This window comes from Podarcis muralis, chromosome 5 (assembly GCF_964188315.1).
Source record: "Podarcis muralis chromosome 5, rPodMur119.hap1.1, whole genome shotgun sequence".
Lineage (NCBI taxonomy): Eukaryota > Metazoa > Chordata > Lepidosauria > Squamata > Lacertidae > Podarcis > Podarcis muralis.
The window spans coordinates 11,846,446-11,862,969 of NC_135659.1; the positions used below are offsets into that span (position 1 = coordinate 11,846,446).

At 42.1% G+C, this 16,524-nt stretch overlaps 1 protein-coding gene across 2 annotated transcripts in view; it reads left to right on the forward strand.

Moving 5' to 3' along the window:
• The window catches only part of EDEM3 (ER degradation enhancing alpha-mannosidase like protein 3), a 37,150-nt gene extending 21,962 nt beyond the window's left edge, over positions 1 to 15,188 (forward strand). The window contains exons 12-21 of one of the 2 annotated variants that reach the window (XM_028732494.2): positions 209 to 292; positions 1,246 to 1,370; positions 3,813 to 3,978; positions 4,355 to 4,509; positions 5,304 to 5,457; positions 7,257 to 7,451; positions 9,799 to 9,964; positions 11,314 to 11,499; positions 12,941 to 12,988; positions 13,750 to 15,188. In XM_028732494.2, the coding sequence (XP_028588327.2) occupies positions 209 to 292; positions 1,246 to 1,370; positions 3,813 to 3,978; positions 4,355 to 4,509; positions 5,304 to 5,457; positions 7,257 to 7,451; positions 9,799 to 9,964; positions 11,314 to 11,499; positions 12,941 to 12,988; positions 13,750 to 14,123 (1,653 nt within the window). In that variant the 3' untranslated portion in view covers positions 14,124 to 15,188. The remainder of the gene's footprint in view (positions 1 to 208; positions 293 to 1,245; positions 1,371 to 3,812; positions 3,979 to 4,354; positions 4,510 to 5,303; positions 5,458 to 7,256; positions 7,452 to 9,798; positions 9,965 to 11,313; positions 11,500 to 12,940; positions 12,989 to 13,749) is intronic. The other variant, XM_028732495.2, reaches the window with a different exon arrangement.
• The last annotated feature ends 1,336 nt before the right edge of the window (positions 15,189 to 16,524 follow it).

A 16,524-nucleotide genomic window follows, 5' to 3' on the forward strand; every position in this document is an offset into this window, starting at 1 on the left:
TGGGTGGGGTTATTGCTTTTGTTCTGTTCTTGCTTTTATTACGTATTTTGTGTTCTCATTTTGTATTTTTATATTGTGAACCGCCCTGCAATCTTCGGATGAAGGTGTGGTATACTAATAATAAAAATAAAATAATAATAATAGCATTTGTGACCAAAGTACTGTACAGTTTAGTATTTCCCTATGTCTTTCTTCTTTTTTCCTTCAGGCTTTCACAACAGACTTCCGGGTTCATTGGGCTCAACATCCTTTAAGGCCAGAATTTGCAGAGAGTACCTATTTCTTGTATAAAGTAAGATTTCGTTCTTCTAATTCAAGGTGTCTTAAATCCTTGATAATCTTAGGAAAGGAATTGAAAATGTTAACACCTTTTTATGGCACTGTGATGCAGTTGCACTAAAATACTTTGTACTGAAGTGGCTGCTTTATCTCAAGAAGAATATTACAGGCACAGATAAGGTACAGAAAGAGGAATCTATAGTGATTAAGAATATGCAGCGACTTCTCCATAAAGAAAGACTAAAGAGAATTAGGTTTGTTAGCTTAGAATGAATGAATGAATTAACTGGGGCTTGGGGGCAGGATATGAAAGTATTTCAAAATCATGAATAGTGGGAAGAGATTTTTCTCTTTCACTTGCTCTGAAATTATGCCAGCAGGTACTACTTCACACAGCCTCTAACCTTAGATGGCTTTGAAAAAGGAGGCCTATTGATGATTATGAACTGGGATAGCTAAGTCCAGCTTCCAAACTGAAAGGTAATATAAGTAGGATTGTTACCAGATGCTTAGGGCAAGCAGCAGAGAATGGTAATTTCCATTTATACTTCCTCCCTGGGCTTCTGATTTGTCCCTGTTTGTGGTGCGGGTTGGCTGTCCTTCTGGTCTCAGAGGGTTGACACCTTCTTATGCATGGTCAAGAACAATACTTATGCAGAGCCAGTATTTTTAACAATAATATGAGCTTGAGACTTTCTGACTTGTTGCGCAAGATAAAGGAGCTTTCTATTGAGGCTGGGAAGCCCCTTGAATTGCTGACCGCAAACAGTTTCTCAGCTCTGTTCTCCCTCTGAGAATATTCTTCCGTCCAGGCTAGGATGTATTTAGCAGTGCAATTTGACTTTAAATCCAAGGCTTTAAAACGTGTGCAGAAGTCAAATATCAAAGTATAATAACAGATAAGAATGTAATGTGTGTGTAGCGTATCTCTAGGAGTAAGTTCAAAAATTCTTCCTTTAAAAACAGGCAACTGGAGATCCTTACTACCTAGAAGTAGGAAAAACACTAATCGAAAACTTAAATAAATACGCTCGTGTACCTTGTGGATTTGCTGCTATGAAGGATGTTCGTACTGGAAGCCATGAAGACAGGTAATTAGCTGAAAAGCGTTGCTAGGTTTTGCTAATCTATTCCCCCACCCCCATTTTTTTAATTGATTTTCCACTTTTATAACAAGTATAACACAAAAAAACCACATTACAATACTGAAAAGAAAAAGAAACAAAAATATAAACACATATTACTTGTGAAACCCAAATTATCTTTCATTGTTAATTGACTTCCTTGAATCCCCCCTACCTGAGTTTCATTGTATCACCTTGTAACAGCTCTCCAAATCATCTTTGTAATAAAATAAACTCCTTCAACTTACTTTCATCTTTTCTTTTCTTAATATTCTAAATCCATATTTCTTTACAATTCATTCTTATTTTAGTACTAAGCCTTTATGGTACTTTTGAGTGACTTCTAATTATTTTATATTACAATAGTTGGCTAAATAATCTTTAAATTTCTTCCAATCTTCATGATATTCCTCTTCTTTCTGATCGCGGATTCTTCCAGTCAGGTCAGCCAGCTCCAAAAAGTCCAACATCTTCATCTGCCATTCTACTGTTGGTATTTCTTGGGATTTCCAATTTTTAGCTAGTAGCAGTCTTGCTGCTGTAGTGGCATACAAAAACAATCTAACATCTTTTTTGGGCAGTTCCAATCCTATTATTCCAAGTAGAAAGGCTTCTGGTTTCTTAACAAATGTATTTTTCAACATTTTTTCAGCTCATTATAAATCTTTTCCCAGAAGTCTTTCACCTTAGGACACGTCCACCACATATGATAAAAGTACCTTCTTTTTCTTTTCAATTTTTTTTAATTGATTTTCCACGTTTATAACAAGTATAGGTTTTGCTAATTTAATCTTGCAACCGTGCATTCATGCTGGTAGGATTTCTTTGTACATTAAATCTTCTCTGGCTTAATACTTTAGTAAAAGTTAACAAGTGCTTCATGATTTTTATTTTATTAAGATATATATATATATATATATATATATATATATATATATATATAGTGGATCCTCCTCAAGGCAACTAACAAGTATTTAACTTGTTAATGTATTTAACAATAGACATTTAAATAGCATGAAAACAAGGGCTTAGATCCAAACAACCACAGGTGGGAGAATAGTGCCGTTCCGTAAACTTGTGCAACCCTAACGGAAGACGAATTGCAGGCATGGTGAACTTCCTGCCTCATAATAATGTCAGGTGATCCCACCCACCTGACAAAATTGCTGTCTAGGAAGTTAGGATCTGGCCCACTAGCTAGAAGAAGTTTTCCTCTCCTGTTGTGGCATAATTGGGAGGGGAAATCAAAAGATCTTTAAGCTTGTAGAAGCAGAAGAAGTTGGGGTCACTTTTCTCACAGCAGAAACAGCCCTTCTATGAACAGAAATAGCTGTCTGCCGGTGAAAAGGCACTTTTGGGGGAGTCCAAGCCCTCATCTGGGACACAGGTGGCGCTGTGGGTAAAACCGCAGCGCCTAGGACTTGCCGATCACATGGTCGGCGGTTCGAATCCCCACGGCGGGGTGCGCTCCCGTCGTTCGGTCCCAGCGCCTGCCAACCTAGCAGTTCGAAAGCACTCCCGGGTGCAAGTAGATAAATAGGGACCGCTTACCAGCGGGAAGGTAAACGGCGTTCCGTGTGCTGCGCTGGCTCGCCAGATGCAGCTTGTCACGCTGGCCACGTGACCCGGAAGTGTCTGCGGACAGCGCTGGCTCCCGGCCTCTAGAGTGAGATGAGCGCACAACCCTAGAGTCTGTCAAGACTGGCCCGTACGGGCAGGGGTACCTTTACGTTTTTAAGCCCTCATCAGAAGCAGAAAATAAGGTGACAACATCAAAACAGCACACAAATAATTCAAGGCACAGCCAAACTGGACTGTCTGGACTGAGTTGCTGTGAAATGTCAATAAGGAGGCGGTCAGACTAGGCCGTTGGAGGAAGAAGTTCTGACACTAGGTGCCGCATCTGAGAAGGCCCTTAAGATGCTGGCGCAGAGCAGGATTTCTATCAGTGACCCAAGTGGGTGGGCAGGATCATGTGAGATTAAGCAATCCTTTACGTGAAATTCTTGCTATTTAGTCTTTATCCATGTATGCGTTCTTTGGAAAAACTTAGCGAAGTTCTTCCCATTAGTTGTCATTTTGACTTTACTCAAAAGTATATCTTGTTTTTCATTTTGTTGTTAGTGATACAGTCGTACCTTGGTTTTCGAACAGCTTAGTTCTCGAACGTTTTGGCTCCCGAATGCAGCAAACCCGGAAGTGAGTGTTCCGGTTTGTGAACTGTTTTTGGAAGCCGAACGTCCGATGGGGCTTCCGATTGGCTGCAGGAGCTTCCTGCAGCCAGTCAGAAGCCGTGCTTTGGTTTCCAAACGCTTTGGAAGTTGAACGGACTTCCGGAATGGATTCCAAGGTACGACTGTGTATCAAGAAGGAAAAATGATACTTAGTCTATTTATTTCCTCTTTCTAGGATGGATTCTTTCTTCCTGGCTGAAATGTTTAAATATTTATACCTGCTCTTTGCTGATAAGGAAGACCTGACTTTCGATATAGAAGACTATATCTTTACCACAGAAGCTCATTTGCTACCTCTCTGGCTATCTACTGCAAACCAAACGGCCCCTAGGAAAAACATTGTGAGTGTTGCTTCATATTTTTGAATTGATTTAATTGCAGGCTAGCTTTTATCTTCCTCAGTAAAAGTAACTCTTAGAATATTTTTAGATTATTCTTCCATTGTTGCACAAGCTGTGTCATGCTTTGCTGTTTATGCAAACGTAAATTAGGTTATGAGTTTCTAAATGAAAATTTGGTCTTTCGTAACTGATTCCTTACATAGAATCATACAGTTGTAACAATATATTGATTGACATTTTAACTCTGCATATTTCTTTTTGCGGTTGGAAGGTTTGTAATTGTGCTTTCGTTGCAAACACATTTGGATATTGTGACTGCGCATGGTTAAAGAAAGAGAAAACAACGCTTAAATTCTCCCTCTTTTCCCATTTACAGACTACAGAATACACAGAATTGGATGATAGCAACTTTGACTGGACATGCCCCAACACTCAGATCCTCTTTCCAAATGACCCAATGTATGCTCAGAGCATCAGGGAACCTCTGAAAAATGTGGTGGACAAGAGTTGTCCTAGGGGTGTTTCCAGAGCGTAAGATCATTTATACCTTTCATAACTATGTGATAGGTAAAGGTAAAGACACCCCTGACCATTACGTCCAGTTGTGGACGACTCTGGGGTTGTGTGCTCATCTCACTCTATAGGCCGAGGGAGCTGGCGTTTGTCTGCAGACAGCTTCTGGGTTGTGTGGCCAGCATGACAAAGCCACTTCTGGCAAACCAGAGTAGTGCATGGAAACGCCGTTTACCTTCCCACCGGAGCAGTACCTATTTATCTACTTGCACTTCGACGTGCTTTCGAACTGCTAGGTGGGCAGGAGCTGGGACCGAGCAACGGGAGCTCACCCTGTCGCGGGGATTCGAACCGCCGACCTTCTGATCGGCAAGCCCTAGGCTCTGTGGTTTAGACCACAGCACCACCCGCGTCCCTAACTAGGTGATACAGCTGCTTATATTGAGCTGATATACTTGTATGTATTGACTAACACATAATGATGAAATCATTCGACACAGCTTGGTTTGGATGACTCGTTGCAATGGAATATGCCTAAGGTTCTTGTATCAGAATTTCCCAGCCTGATTGCAACTTGTCTATTTGTAATGGATGATGGGAGTTGTAGTCAAAAACATCTGCGTCCAAAAAGAGAAAGCAAGGCTTGTGTTTCAGCCTGCCAACTTCCAGAAGCCTTTTCATGCATTTTATTACCCGTTCAGTGGCCTCTGACGGCTACGCATAGCATGTTTTAGTCTTACACACCTCATGTATATTATTCAGGCATCATCAATTCAGTTCTTAAAATGTAGATGGCATGCTTTCTCTTGCAGGGAAGAGAGTTTGGGCACCGGACCAAAGCCCCCCCTGAGAGCCAGGGATTTCATGGCCAGTAATCCTGAGCATTTAGAGATCCTAAAGAAGATGGGAGTCAGCTTGATACACCTCAAAGATGGAAGAGTCCAGCTGGTGCAACATGCTATTCAAGTAAGATCTTGCCCTGTCATAGCCCCTCAGTGTACTTGTCTTCATTTATGCAGTAGTAGGAAGTTGACATCCAGGCACTCTTAATTTTTATTTTATTTTATTTGGAACAAGTTGTTTCAGTTTAATTATAGTACAGGTCGGAGAGGAATACAGTGGTGCCTCGCAAGACGAAATTAATCCTTTCCGCGAGTCTTTTCGTCTTGCGGTTTTTTCGTCTTGTGAAGCACGGCTATTAGCGGCTTAGCGGCTATTAACGGCTTAGCGGCTTTAAGAAAAAGGAAACAAACTCGCAAGACTCGCAAGATGTTTCATCTTGCGAAGCAAGCCCATGGGGAAATTCGTCTTGTGGAACGACTCAAAAAACGGAAAAACCTTTCGTCTAGCGAGTTTTTCGTCTTGCGAGGCATTCGTCTTGCGGGGCACCACTGTAAATATGGATATAATACATTGGAATAAATTAAGACTTTCCATTATGAACAAACTACCTGCATATAAAATAATGATATATTTAGAATTACGATTTTAATTGTAATCATTGATTTATAATCAGTTCATTTTGCTCCAGACCCTGCCAGTTTGGATACCAATAGCTCATCTGAACTAATGGCAGAAAAAAACTTAATAAGTTCATACAGTGGACCCTCGAGTTACGTACCGCTCTGGATACGTAACTTTCAGGTTATGAATGCGGCAAACCTGGAAGTGTATACTTCCGGGTTTCGCCGCATGCGCAGAAGCAATCACACCGTGTGTGTGCTCAGAAGCGGTGTCTCTGCCTACAGACTTTTTGGGTTGCGGATGGACCCCCAGAACGAATTTAATTCGTATCCAGAGGGTCCACTGTATTTCAGTCGGACTGACCTATAAGGGTATTGCCCTTAAGTCACTGAGTTTGTTTACTAATCCTTATACACTCACATCATTTATTTTTATTTATTTTTATTTTGTATTTTGACAAAGTAATAATAATAAATAAATAAAAATGTGCACTCCACCCCCAAAACCACTGTAACTATCCAACCTCCCAAAATTTCAACACCTCTTACGATGGCTTGACCCCTTTCTGTTTTAACAGTACAAATTCTACAGATACTACAGATATTTGGCACTCTTAAATTTAGGCACATCAGAAAGTATCCTTGAAATACTTGTCCTAATTTCTGTGAAGCTGTTGAACAACAAGTCCTTTTTCCTGATGCTACACAAACTAAGTAACACAGTTATACTGTCTAGTAGTCCATTCAATCATGTCTGAATGTTTAGTGGGAGACAGGTTTTTCAAAATATTTGTTAGTGGTAAGCTGCAAAGTTGAATTGAATATGTTTCAAATTTTGAGGTCATTACCATGATAGGGCCTTTTCAGTGGTGACACCGATGCTCTAGAACTTTCCAGGTTAGCCTTTCTCTTCACCTGTGCTGAGGACTTTCTGGCACTGAGTAGGGCTGCTTTATTCCAGAGGGCATGTTGAGTTCTCGGAACTGTTTTTTTTATTTTACTGAGGAGTATTGTGTCTTGCTGCTGGCAGCGTAATGGTTCTTTTGCCTGTGTTTTTATATTTTTAGTATGCATGTGGAATTTTATACTGAAAATACCCTTGGAAGTGTTGTCAGATACAAATAACTGTTTATTTACTTTCTTAAAAAAACCAAAAATTAATTCTAAAATATTTTAGCTAATGCTGGATGTCTAGAAGTTCAGAATAAACTAATTAGCAAGTTTCCTCAGGAAATACTGTTGCATGTTTTGTCTGCAGGGTTAGAATGAAAAAATGCTAGATATTGCTTACTTTTTCATTAGGCGGCAAGCTCACTCGATGCGGAGGATGGTCTACGGTTCATGCAAGAAATGATTGAGCTGTCCAGTCAGCAGCAAAAAGAGCAGCAGCTACCTCCTCGTGCCGTTCAAATTGTTTCCCACCCGTTCTTTGGCAGAGTGGTTTTGACAGCTGGGCCTGCGCAGTTTGGAATGGATCTCTCCAAACACAAATCAGGGGTGCGTTCTGTCTTTACAGCCTTGTGATTAACAAAAAAGCAACCACTTGTATGGTTTATACGGAAGTTATGGGAAATTGTTAACATACAGAACTTTAATGTATCTAAAACAAGAGTAGTATATAATTTTATTAAGTTTTCTGTTTTACAATTTAACATACTCATTTATACATCCTTAAGATATCAATGGGACACGGGTGGCGCTGTGGGTTAAAGCCTCAGCGCCTAGGACTTGCCGATCGAAAGGTCGGCGGTTCGAATCCCCGTGGCGGGGTGCGCTCCCGTCGTTCGGTCCCAGCGCCTGCCAACCTAGCAGTTCGAAAGCACCTCCGGGTGCAAGTAGATAAATAGGGACCGCTTACTAGCGGGAAGGTAAATGGCGTTCCGCGTGCTGCGCTGGCTCGCCAGATGCAGCTCGTCACGCTGGCCACGTGACCCGGAAGTGTCTGCAGACACTATAGAGTGAGATGAGCGCACAACCCTAGAGTCTGGCAAGACTGGCCCGTACGGGCAGGGGTACCTTTACCTTTACCTAAGATATCAATGACTTCCCTTCTTCTCTTTCCATGGTTTACTTTACATCCATAAATCCCTGCATATTTTACAAAAAACTATACCATTCAGTATTCCATTATTGCATCCATCAAAACTTGTTGAATTTATCTTAATGCTGCCAGCGTTTTCAGCTGTACACAATTATTTCCCGTATATTCCGTAAATGTTTTCCAATCTCTTTAAACATATGTTCTCCCTGTTCTCTTATTCTATATTTTAAGTCTAAAAAAACAACCTAGAAAAAGAGTTGTTCTAGAAGCCCCCCAAGTCAAGAAAACAAAGCAACTCTGAATAACTAAGGCCAAAAGCAGATGGCTAACTCATTTGTCAGGAAATGGAGTGGAGGGGAACAGTCTGAATAGGCGCTGGGCAAGACTGTTTGATGTACGAAGCCAATTGAGGCTCCCCATTTTGCCCACCAGGCCATTTGCCCGAAACCACCCCCACCCACCCCACACCTGACAGTGTATGTGATGTCAGGTGTGGGGCAGATAGAAATGAATCTGGAAAGCGTGATTGAACTTCCTGCGCATCAGCTGATGCATGATTTGTTGCAGGCAACACATTTTTATAAATTGCAGTAGCTTCAAATGTCACTGATTTAAAAGGTAAAGGTAAAGGTACCCCTGCCCGTACGGGCCAGTCTTGACAGACTCTGGGGTTGTGCGCCCATCTCACTCAAGAGGCCGGGGGCCAGCGCTGTCCGGAGACACTTCCAGGTCACGTGGCCAGCGTGACGAAGCTGCTCTGGTGAGCCAGAGCCGCACACGGAAACGCCGTTTACCTTCCCACTAGTAAGCGGTCCCTATTTATCTACTTGCACCCGGGGGTGCTTTCGAACTGCTAGGTTGGCAGGCGCTGGGACCGAGCAATGGGAGCGCACCCCGCCGCAGGGATTCGAACCGCCGACCTTTCGATCGGCAAGTCCTAGGCGCTGAGGTTTTTTCCCACAGCGCCACCCGCGTCCTATTCTGATTTAGCATGCAATGAATCATCCTACTGGGATAGCTCAGTCGGTAGAACATGAGGCTCTGCTCTTAATCTCAGGGTTCGAGCCCCACGGTGGGCAGTAGATTCCTGCATCGCAGAGGGTTGGGCTGGATGACCCTGGGGGTCCCTTCCAACTTTATGGTTCTATGAATGAGTTCTGGAATAACTGCCTTCACTGCAGTTATTGGGCACAATCCAGTGCAGTGTGCTGAAGCTGTTAGATTTCACTGAGTTTAAGAGCGCCAGCCCTGGGTTGGATGATGATCACTGCCAGATTTACATATAAGCTAAACAAGCTATAGCTTAGGGGCCCACTCTCTTGCCCCCCCCCCAAATTTAAAGAAAACCTGGATGTACGATTCCAAAATATAAGATAAAAAACAAATAAAACAAAACCAACATACAGCAACAGTGTTTTGTGTTGTGTAGGCTCCTATGATGTAAGTAATGGGCCCCGCCTGCTAGCCTGCTTCCTCAAATATAACTGGTTTGCTCATTTCTATATATAGGGTGCCTACATTCTACATGTGCAAATGGCTTTGGATATCTGTTAGGTCCATAAATTACCGTATAGTATATATTCAACAGAAAAAACAGTGTCAATTTGTTGTTGACAAAGGACAGCTGGGCATATAACGGGCCCCATTACCTCCAGTAGCTTAGGGCCCCATCAAACCTAAATCTTGCCCTGATGATGATGATGGTTGTATTGCCTAGTATGCTCTTCATATATTTTAGTGCAAAAAATGCAAATGTTTACATGCTTGAATACCGTATACTAAAGCCTCTCATCTCTTCAACAGGCAAGAGGATTTGTTGCAGTCAGTAAACCATATAATGGATGCTCTGAGATCACCAACCCTGAAGCGCTGAAGGATAAAATTGCTTTGATGCAAAGAGGGCAGTGCATGTTTGCTGAAAAGGCACGGAACATCCAAAAAGCTGGGGCTATAGGTGGCATTGTTATTGGTAAGTGAAAGAGAAAACTTATATAAAGTTTTTGGGTTAACAGTGAGACACTTGAAATGTTAAGGCAGGCGTGACTCGTGCACGTTAATAATTTTAATGTGAATAATTTTGATGTGTACCCCAGCCTATCTATAGTATTTATTTATTTAAAACCTTTTAAACATTTATATACTACCCTCCTTCTAATTCAGTGTACGGCATGAAGTAATTCAAACTATTACCCAGGTTAAGGCTTGGGCAGTGCAAATTGCCTCATTAAATAAATAAAAAATTACCTTGGCATTTAAAGGATCACAGTGTGGGTGCCGCATACTGTGTTTATTCCAAAAACCAGGATGCCTCACGGGTGAAAAAGCCCTTGTGGTTGAATAATGAATTTCTGATAGAGTAGGTGGTTGGTTAAGGGCTGTCGAAGACCTCAAGATGGTCTGGTTGCCTGTATTGCATTCATATCCCACCTTTCCTGAGGAGCTCACAGTGGGTTGTATGAGAAGAGGCATGCCTTCAGGTATTCGGGTTCCAAGCCATTTAGGATTTTTAAAGATAAGGACCAGCACCTTACCTGTAGACAAAGAGGCAGCTAGAAGTTTATTTAAAATTGGTATGTATTATAAGTGACATGGGTGGCACTGTGGTCTAAACCACTGAGCCTAGGGCTTGCTGATCAAAAGGTCGGTGGTTTGAATCCCTGCAATGGGGTGAGCTCCTGTTGTTCGGTCCCAGCTCCTGCCCACCTAGCAGTTCGAAAGCACGTCAAAGTGCAAGTAGATAAATAGGTACCACTCTGGTGGGAAGGTAAACGGCATTTCCGTGTGCTGCTCTGGTTCGCCAGAAGCGGCTTAGTCATGCTGGCCACATGACCCGGAAGCTGTCTGCGGACAAATGCTGGCTCCCTTGGCCTATAGAGCGAGATGAGCGCCGCAACCCCAGAGTCGTCCATGACTGGACCTAACAGTCAGGGGTCCCTTTACCTTTACAGTGGTACCTCTGGTTACATACTTAATTCGTTCCGGAGGTTCGTTCTTAACCTGAAACTGTTCTTAACCTGAAGCCCCACTTTAGCAAACAGGGCCTCCCGCTGCCGCCGCGCTGCCGGAGCACGACTTCTGTTCTCATCCAGAGGCAAAGTTCTTAACCCGAGGTACTATTTCTGGGTTAGCGGAGTCTGTAACCTGAAGCGTATGTAACCTGAAGCGAGGTACCACTGTATAAGTGAATCTGGTTGTATTGGTCTGAATTCTGCTAACCAGGTTTTATACTGATTGAAGGTCCAAGTAACTTTCAAGTTCCACTGAGAATTCAATGGGTGAAAGTTAATATTAATGGAAAACCCTGCTCGTTCCACCTAGATGACAATGAAGGAAGCAGCAGCGACACAGCCCCTCTCTTCCAGATGGCAGGCGATGGCAAGAATACAGACGACATCACTGTGCCAATGCTGTTTCTGTTCAACAAGGAAGGCAGTATTATCCTTGATGCCATCCAGGAATATGAAGTTGTAGAAGTGCTGCTTTCTGACAAAGCAAAAGACAGAGGTAAGAGCGAAAACCATGTTAGCGTGTGAAAGGTGGCCCCGGCTCAGTTAATTCAGTCCAAATTTCAGCAAAGGAGGCCAAAATAACAGGATGAATGCGAGTCTCAGGAAGATCAGCAAACACATAATACAGGCATAGGCAAACTCTGCCCTCCAGATGTTTGGGGACTACAATTCCCATCATCCCTGACCACTGGTCCTTTTAGCTAGGGATGATGGGAGTTGTAGTCCCAAAACATCTGGAGGGCCGAGTTTGCCTATGTCTGGCATAACAGCACTAAGGTCAGTCTTCCCAAAGGACTGAGGAGGTAGCCAATAGAACACCAACTTAAGTAAAAATCCAAGAAATTATACACTTGTCAGTCTAATTTTCCAGGTTTTCAGGTAATTGGTAGAAAGTTTTAAGGCTATAGTTAAACATATAAATCAGTGGATATGCCTTGGGCATGATGAATCTCAGTTTGAGCACTATCCCACCTTGAAGTCCTGTTGATTCCCATTGGGGTGTTTTAGCAGGAATATAATTTAAAAGGCTGTCTTAAGATGGCTTGCAGGCCTGTCATATATATTTCAAGATGCAAGTAGGTTCTTCTCGATTAGGGCCAAGTTAGCATTCTCCTTGGGACGCGGGTGGCGCTGTGGGTTAAACCACAGAGCCTAGGACTTGCTGATCAGAAGGTCAGGGGTTCGAATCCCTGCGACGGGGTGAGCTCCCGTTGCTCGGTCCCTGCTCCTGCCAACCTAGCAGTTCGAAAGTACGTCAAAGTGCAAGTAGATAAATAGGTACCGCTCCGGCAGGAAGGTAAACAGCGTTTCCTTGTGCTGCTCTGGTTCTCCAGAAGCGGCTTAGTCATGCTGGCCACATGACCTGGAAGCTGTACGCCAGCTCCCTCGGCCAATAAAGCGAGATGAGCGCTGCAACCCCAGAGTCGGTCACGACTGGACCTAATGGTCAGGGGTCCTTTACCTTTAGCGTTCTCCTTAAAGCTCCCTAGATTTCTCCCGCCTTTTATGTTCCTAGAATATTTCTCTTCAGGTGGCAACTTTCTGACCACTATATCACATTTTATTTATAAAAGCATTTGGGAACTGCCCTCTCACAAAACAGTGGGTCGGTGTACAACAATATAAAGACATTTAAAAGCAATACAAAGCAATAATTAAAATGATTGGCTGCTCAGGGGACACTTTAAAGGATGTCATAGACCCCATAGCATAAAAATAATCTTTCAGAGATGTCTGAAAGTCAAAAGCGAGGATGCCTTTGTATGCAGGGAGGGCATGTCAACAGTATTCTTGTGTTGGTGTGCGGTCCCTTCAAACCATTTTTAAAAGCAGCAGCTATGTTAATGAATGAATTGCCATTGTAAGTTAGGAAATTTCTGAATTTAAAATGCATATGTGCTTTTTCCCTTCTTCCTGTGCTACCCTTGGATTGTCAGCAACTATATTTAAAGATAAAATGATTCCAAACTACATTATTGATAGCAGTAAGTATCAAACATCTGTATGTTTTTGCCCAAAATTCTGAAAGCATTTCTCCTTTGGGATGTTCGCTTTGACAATGCTGAATTGTGATGCAAGACGAACCAGAATTGCCTAATCCTTGATTCATGAGTAGTGTATGTTTCAAGTCATTGAGGTGCCTGTTCACATGTGGGTCCCATAGGTGACATATGGACACTAATAATCCCTAGGACCTTTGGGGAAGATAAACCACTTGAAAGATCAGCCACTGGTTATTTCAGACTGAAAGGTTCCTTTGGGCAGATTATAGTAATTGATTTTTAGAGACCTTTCTTTGCAGAAAATTTCTTTGGAATTGTTCCAAAAATAACTATCAGCCTCAAACTCTTACACACTAAACATGTGTAATAAGAGGGTTAATTATGACATTATTAATAGCTGTGTTTATTTGATAAAAGCTTGAAAACAGATACAGCCCTACCTTGGAAGTGGAACAGCTTAGTTCCCGAACATTTTGGCTCCTGAACGTCGCAAACCTGGAAGTGACTGTTCCGCTTAGCGAACTATTTTTGGAAGCCAAACGTCTGACGGGGCTTCCATGGCTTCCGATTGGCTGCAGGAGCTTCCTGCTGCCAATCAGAAGCCGCACTTTGGTTTTTGAACATTTTGGAAGTCGAATGGACTTCTGGAACGGATTCCGCTTGGCTTCCAAGGTACGACTGTACTCAAGAGCCATGAACTACAGTTGTTTAAAAAAATCATTGTGTTCCTTTCCCCTCTTAAGATTTAGAAATGGAAAGCATGGATCAGAAGTCATCTGATAATGATTCTCATAACCAGAGGTCAGAAGAGATTTCGGCAGATTTGAACTTGGTCAGTCAAGACCCAGAAGGAGAAGTTGGGTTGGAGTCACCTGCAGAGTTGGGCAGCAATAGTGTTTCCCTTATGGACCAGGAATCCTGTATCCCTAAACTCCAAGAAACTAGTAGTCAAGCATCAGACTTGGAAAATCACCCCGAGGAACAATCAAAGATTGAAAGTGACTCCAGTCCCACTGATAGTTGGGACAATAATAAAGGACAGTCTATGGAATCAATATTAGCTGATTGGAATGAAGACATAGAAGCTTTTGAAATGATGGAAAAGGATGAACTATAACTTCTAATAAAGTGCTTGTGGGACTACAAAGTGGTGAACTTGATGGAGGATAGTAAAGACCCTAGCATCTGAAAATTAAAAAAAGAGAGAATTGTTCAGTATTGTGAGGAGCAACCAGGTTCCATTGGCAAAAGCCAGCATGTGTTAAAATTTGTATTGTTTTTGTTCCCCCCGTTTTATGGAAAATGGGAATGTGCAATTGACCCATTTGCGGGGTTCCTTTGCATGGTGCTGTAGCACAGGAGGTTCATTCAGGGAATGATTTGGATCCCTCCTGCGTTCCACGTTGCTGTAAGTGAGCTTTGTCTAAGCCTTAGGAAGCAGAGAATGAATGAACGGGGATTTCAATGCACCACCGAGTCTGGATGGCTAGTTGGGGCACGGCACATGATGGCTACAGGCTGGCTGTTGGCGATGATGCTTTCTCAAGGGTCTATACCGTATCTCAGAAGCCTTTTTATGGAGACATGGCAGAAGGTACTTCAGGCTGTGGTGGCCTTTATAGCGAGGGCAGAACAGCAGGCAGCTCTGACGTGACCTGTGCCACTTAATATAGCGAGTGTGCTGTACCTCCTTTATCACATCTTCCATTTATTATTTTGAAGAGCGACCAAGATAACTTGGATTTATTATTTTTTTAAGTTCCTAGTTCAAGTCAAGATTGCCTTTGATTTACAGACTATGTGCTCGATTAGCAAAAAAAAAAAAAGAAAGAAAGAAAGAAAGAAATTAAAACCGCAGTTAATTCTGAAACTTGAATCTGAGTAATGGGGCATAGCCTCTTCTCTACACTCCCATTACTTTTATTTTGAACCTTGCACAGTGAATCGTGAGCTAAAATAAGCCAAACTCGCTTCCTTGCCGATTTTCTGGGAAAGGTACCAAATCAGATAGTGCTGGGATAGAATTTATTTCATTTTATATATTTTTTTGCAACTTTAAATCAGCCTTACATCAGTAACATCTCTCTATTCCTGTATACAGCTTAAATTTCTGTGCACGAAAAGGCCAGTATGTCCATAGGAAAGTATGAAGTCAGTGAAAGACTGGTATCATGTGTAGATTTTTTTTTTTTTTTTAAGTTGTAGAAATCCTAGTGTGTTTGACAGCAATCATGTTTCACAAATGTCTTAAAGTGAGCTTCTTTTTTTTTACAAACCCACATGTAGCTAAAAGACAAAGAAAAATAATACAGTTGCATCTACGCAAGACTGCCGGACGTTGCTTATTTATATCCAGTCTTGATTACGTTTGTCTTTATTGTTCTCGGGTTTTTTGGCTGTAGGAAACTGATTTGACACGGCACAGTACGTGCTGTGCCCTGTTCTGCCACTTTATGTATAAATGTGTTTTTGTTTTAATGGAGAACTAGCAGAATCCCTGTTAGGGTGATGGGCTGTATGTGGGGAGAGGAGGGCTTGCACCCCAGTGCTCTCACCGGAGGCGAAATTCATTCGGTGATGGGCGTTTTTGGAGCGCGCGAACTGTTAAAACAGCACTTTACCTTCCCCATAGAAGTGAATGATCTATCGTTGACTTAGACATACATATAGGGAGAAAGTAAAGCTGTATCTGTTGGGATTCTACTGGTATGTGAACTAAACCTGCCCTCTGCTTTTGTACCCCAGTGAACTGAGCAGTTCAAAGGGCAGATATACCTTTTTCCGTCCAGTCCCAGATTGTGTAATGTCGCATGCAACACAAATCCTTAGAAACTGGCTATATAACAGTTAGGTTCATTTCCAGTCTGAACCCGAGGATTGATCCTAGCACAAAAAGGTGCAAAGGCACCTTTCTAAAAAACATATCAGCCAGGTGGAAAGACCTTATTCTTATGGATGAAACAGTGGTGCGAAATCTTAGTGGACAAGTGAATAAAAGTGTCCTTTAACTTTTTTCAATTCTTTTTTCCCCATTTGCACATGTGAGTGTTAGATGTGGGGCCTTCAGCGTTTTTTTGTGGAGTTCCCAGAGATGAATTATGTTTAGACCGGAGGCTTTAATTTTTTAATGATTATTATTTTTTTGTACGTGGACTGTTCCTTCAGGGAATTTGAATAGAGGCTTCTCTAAAGTGTCCTTTAGTAACTTAGGCCTAGAGCTTAGAGGAGAATGTGTGCGTTTCGGGCCAAATGCACTTAATTTTAAGTTAGAACTGTAAAAAGCAAGTGGGATGTTCTGCATGTCTGAGTAATAGTGCCACTTGTAAAAAACTTCAATATTAACTCTGTCCTAGGCTATAACTTACCCCATCAAACTGCTATTTCCATTAGGCCTTCAATAGTAACGGCTCATATGGTGTTTCTGGTGAACTGGTGTTTCTGGTGAACTGAATCTTTAGTCATTGTATCTTCACCAAGTGTTTTAGACAAAACAGCAGCTGCTAAATTCCATTTCTTCC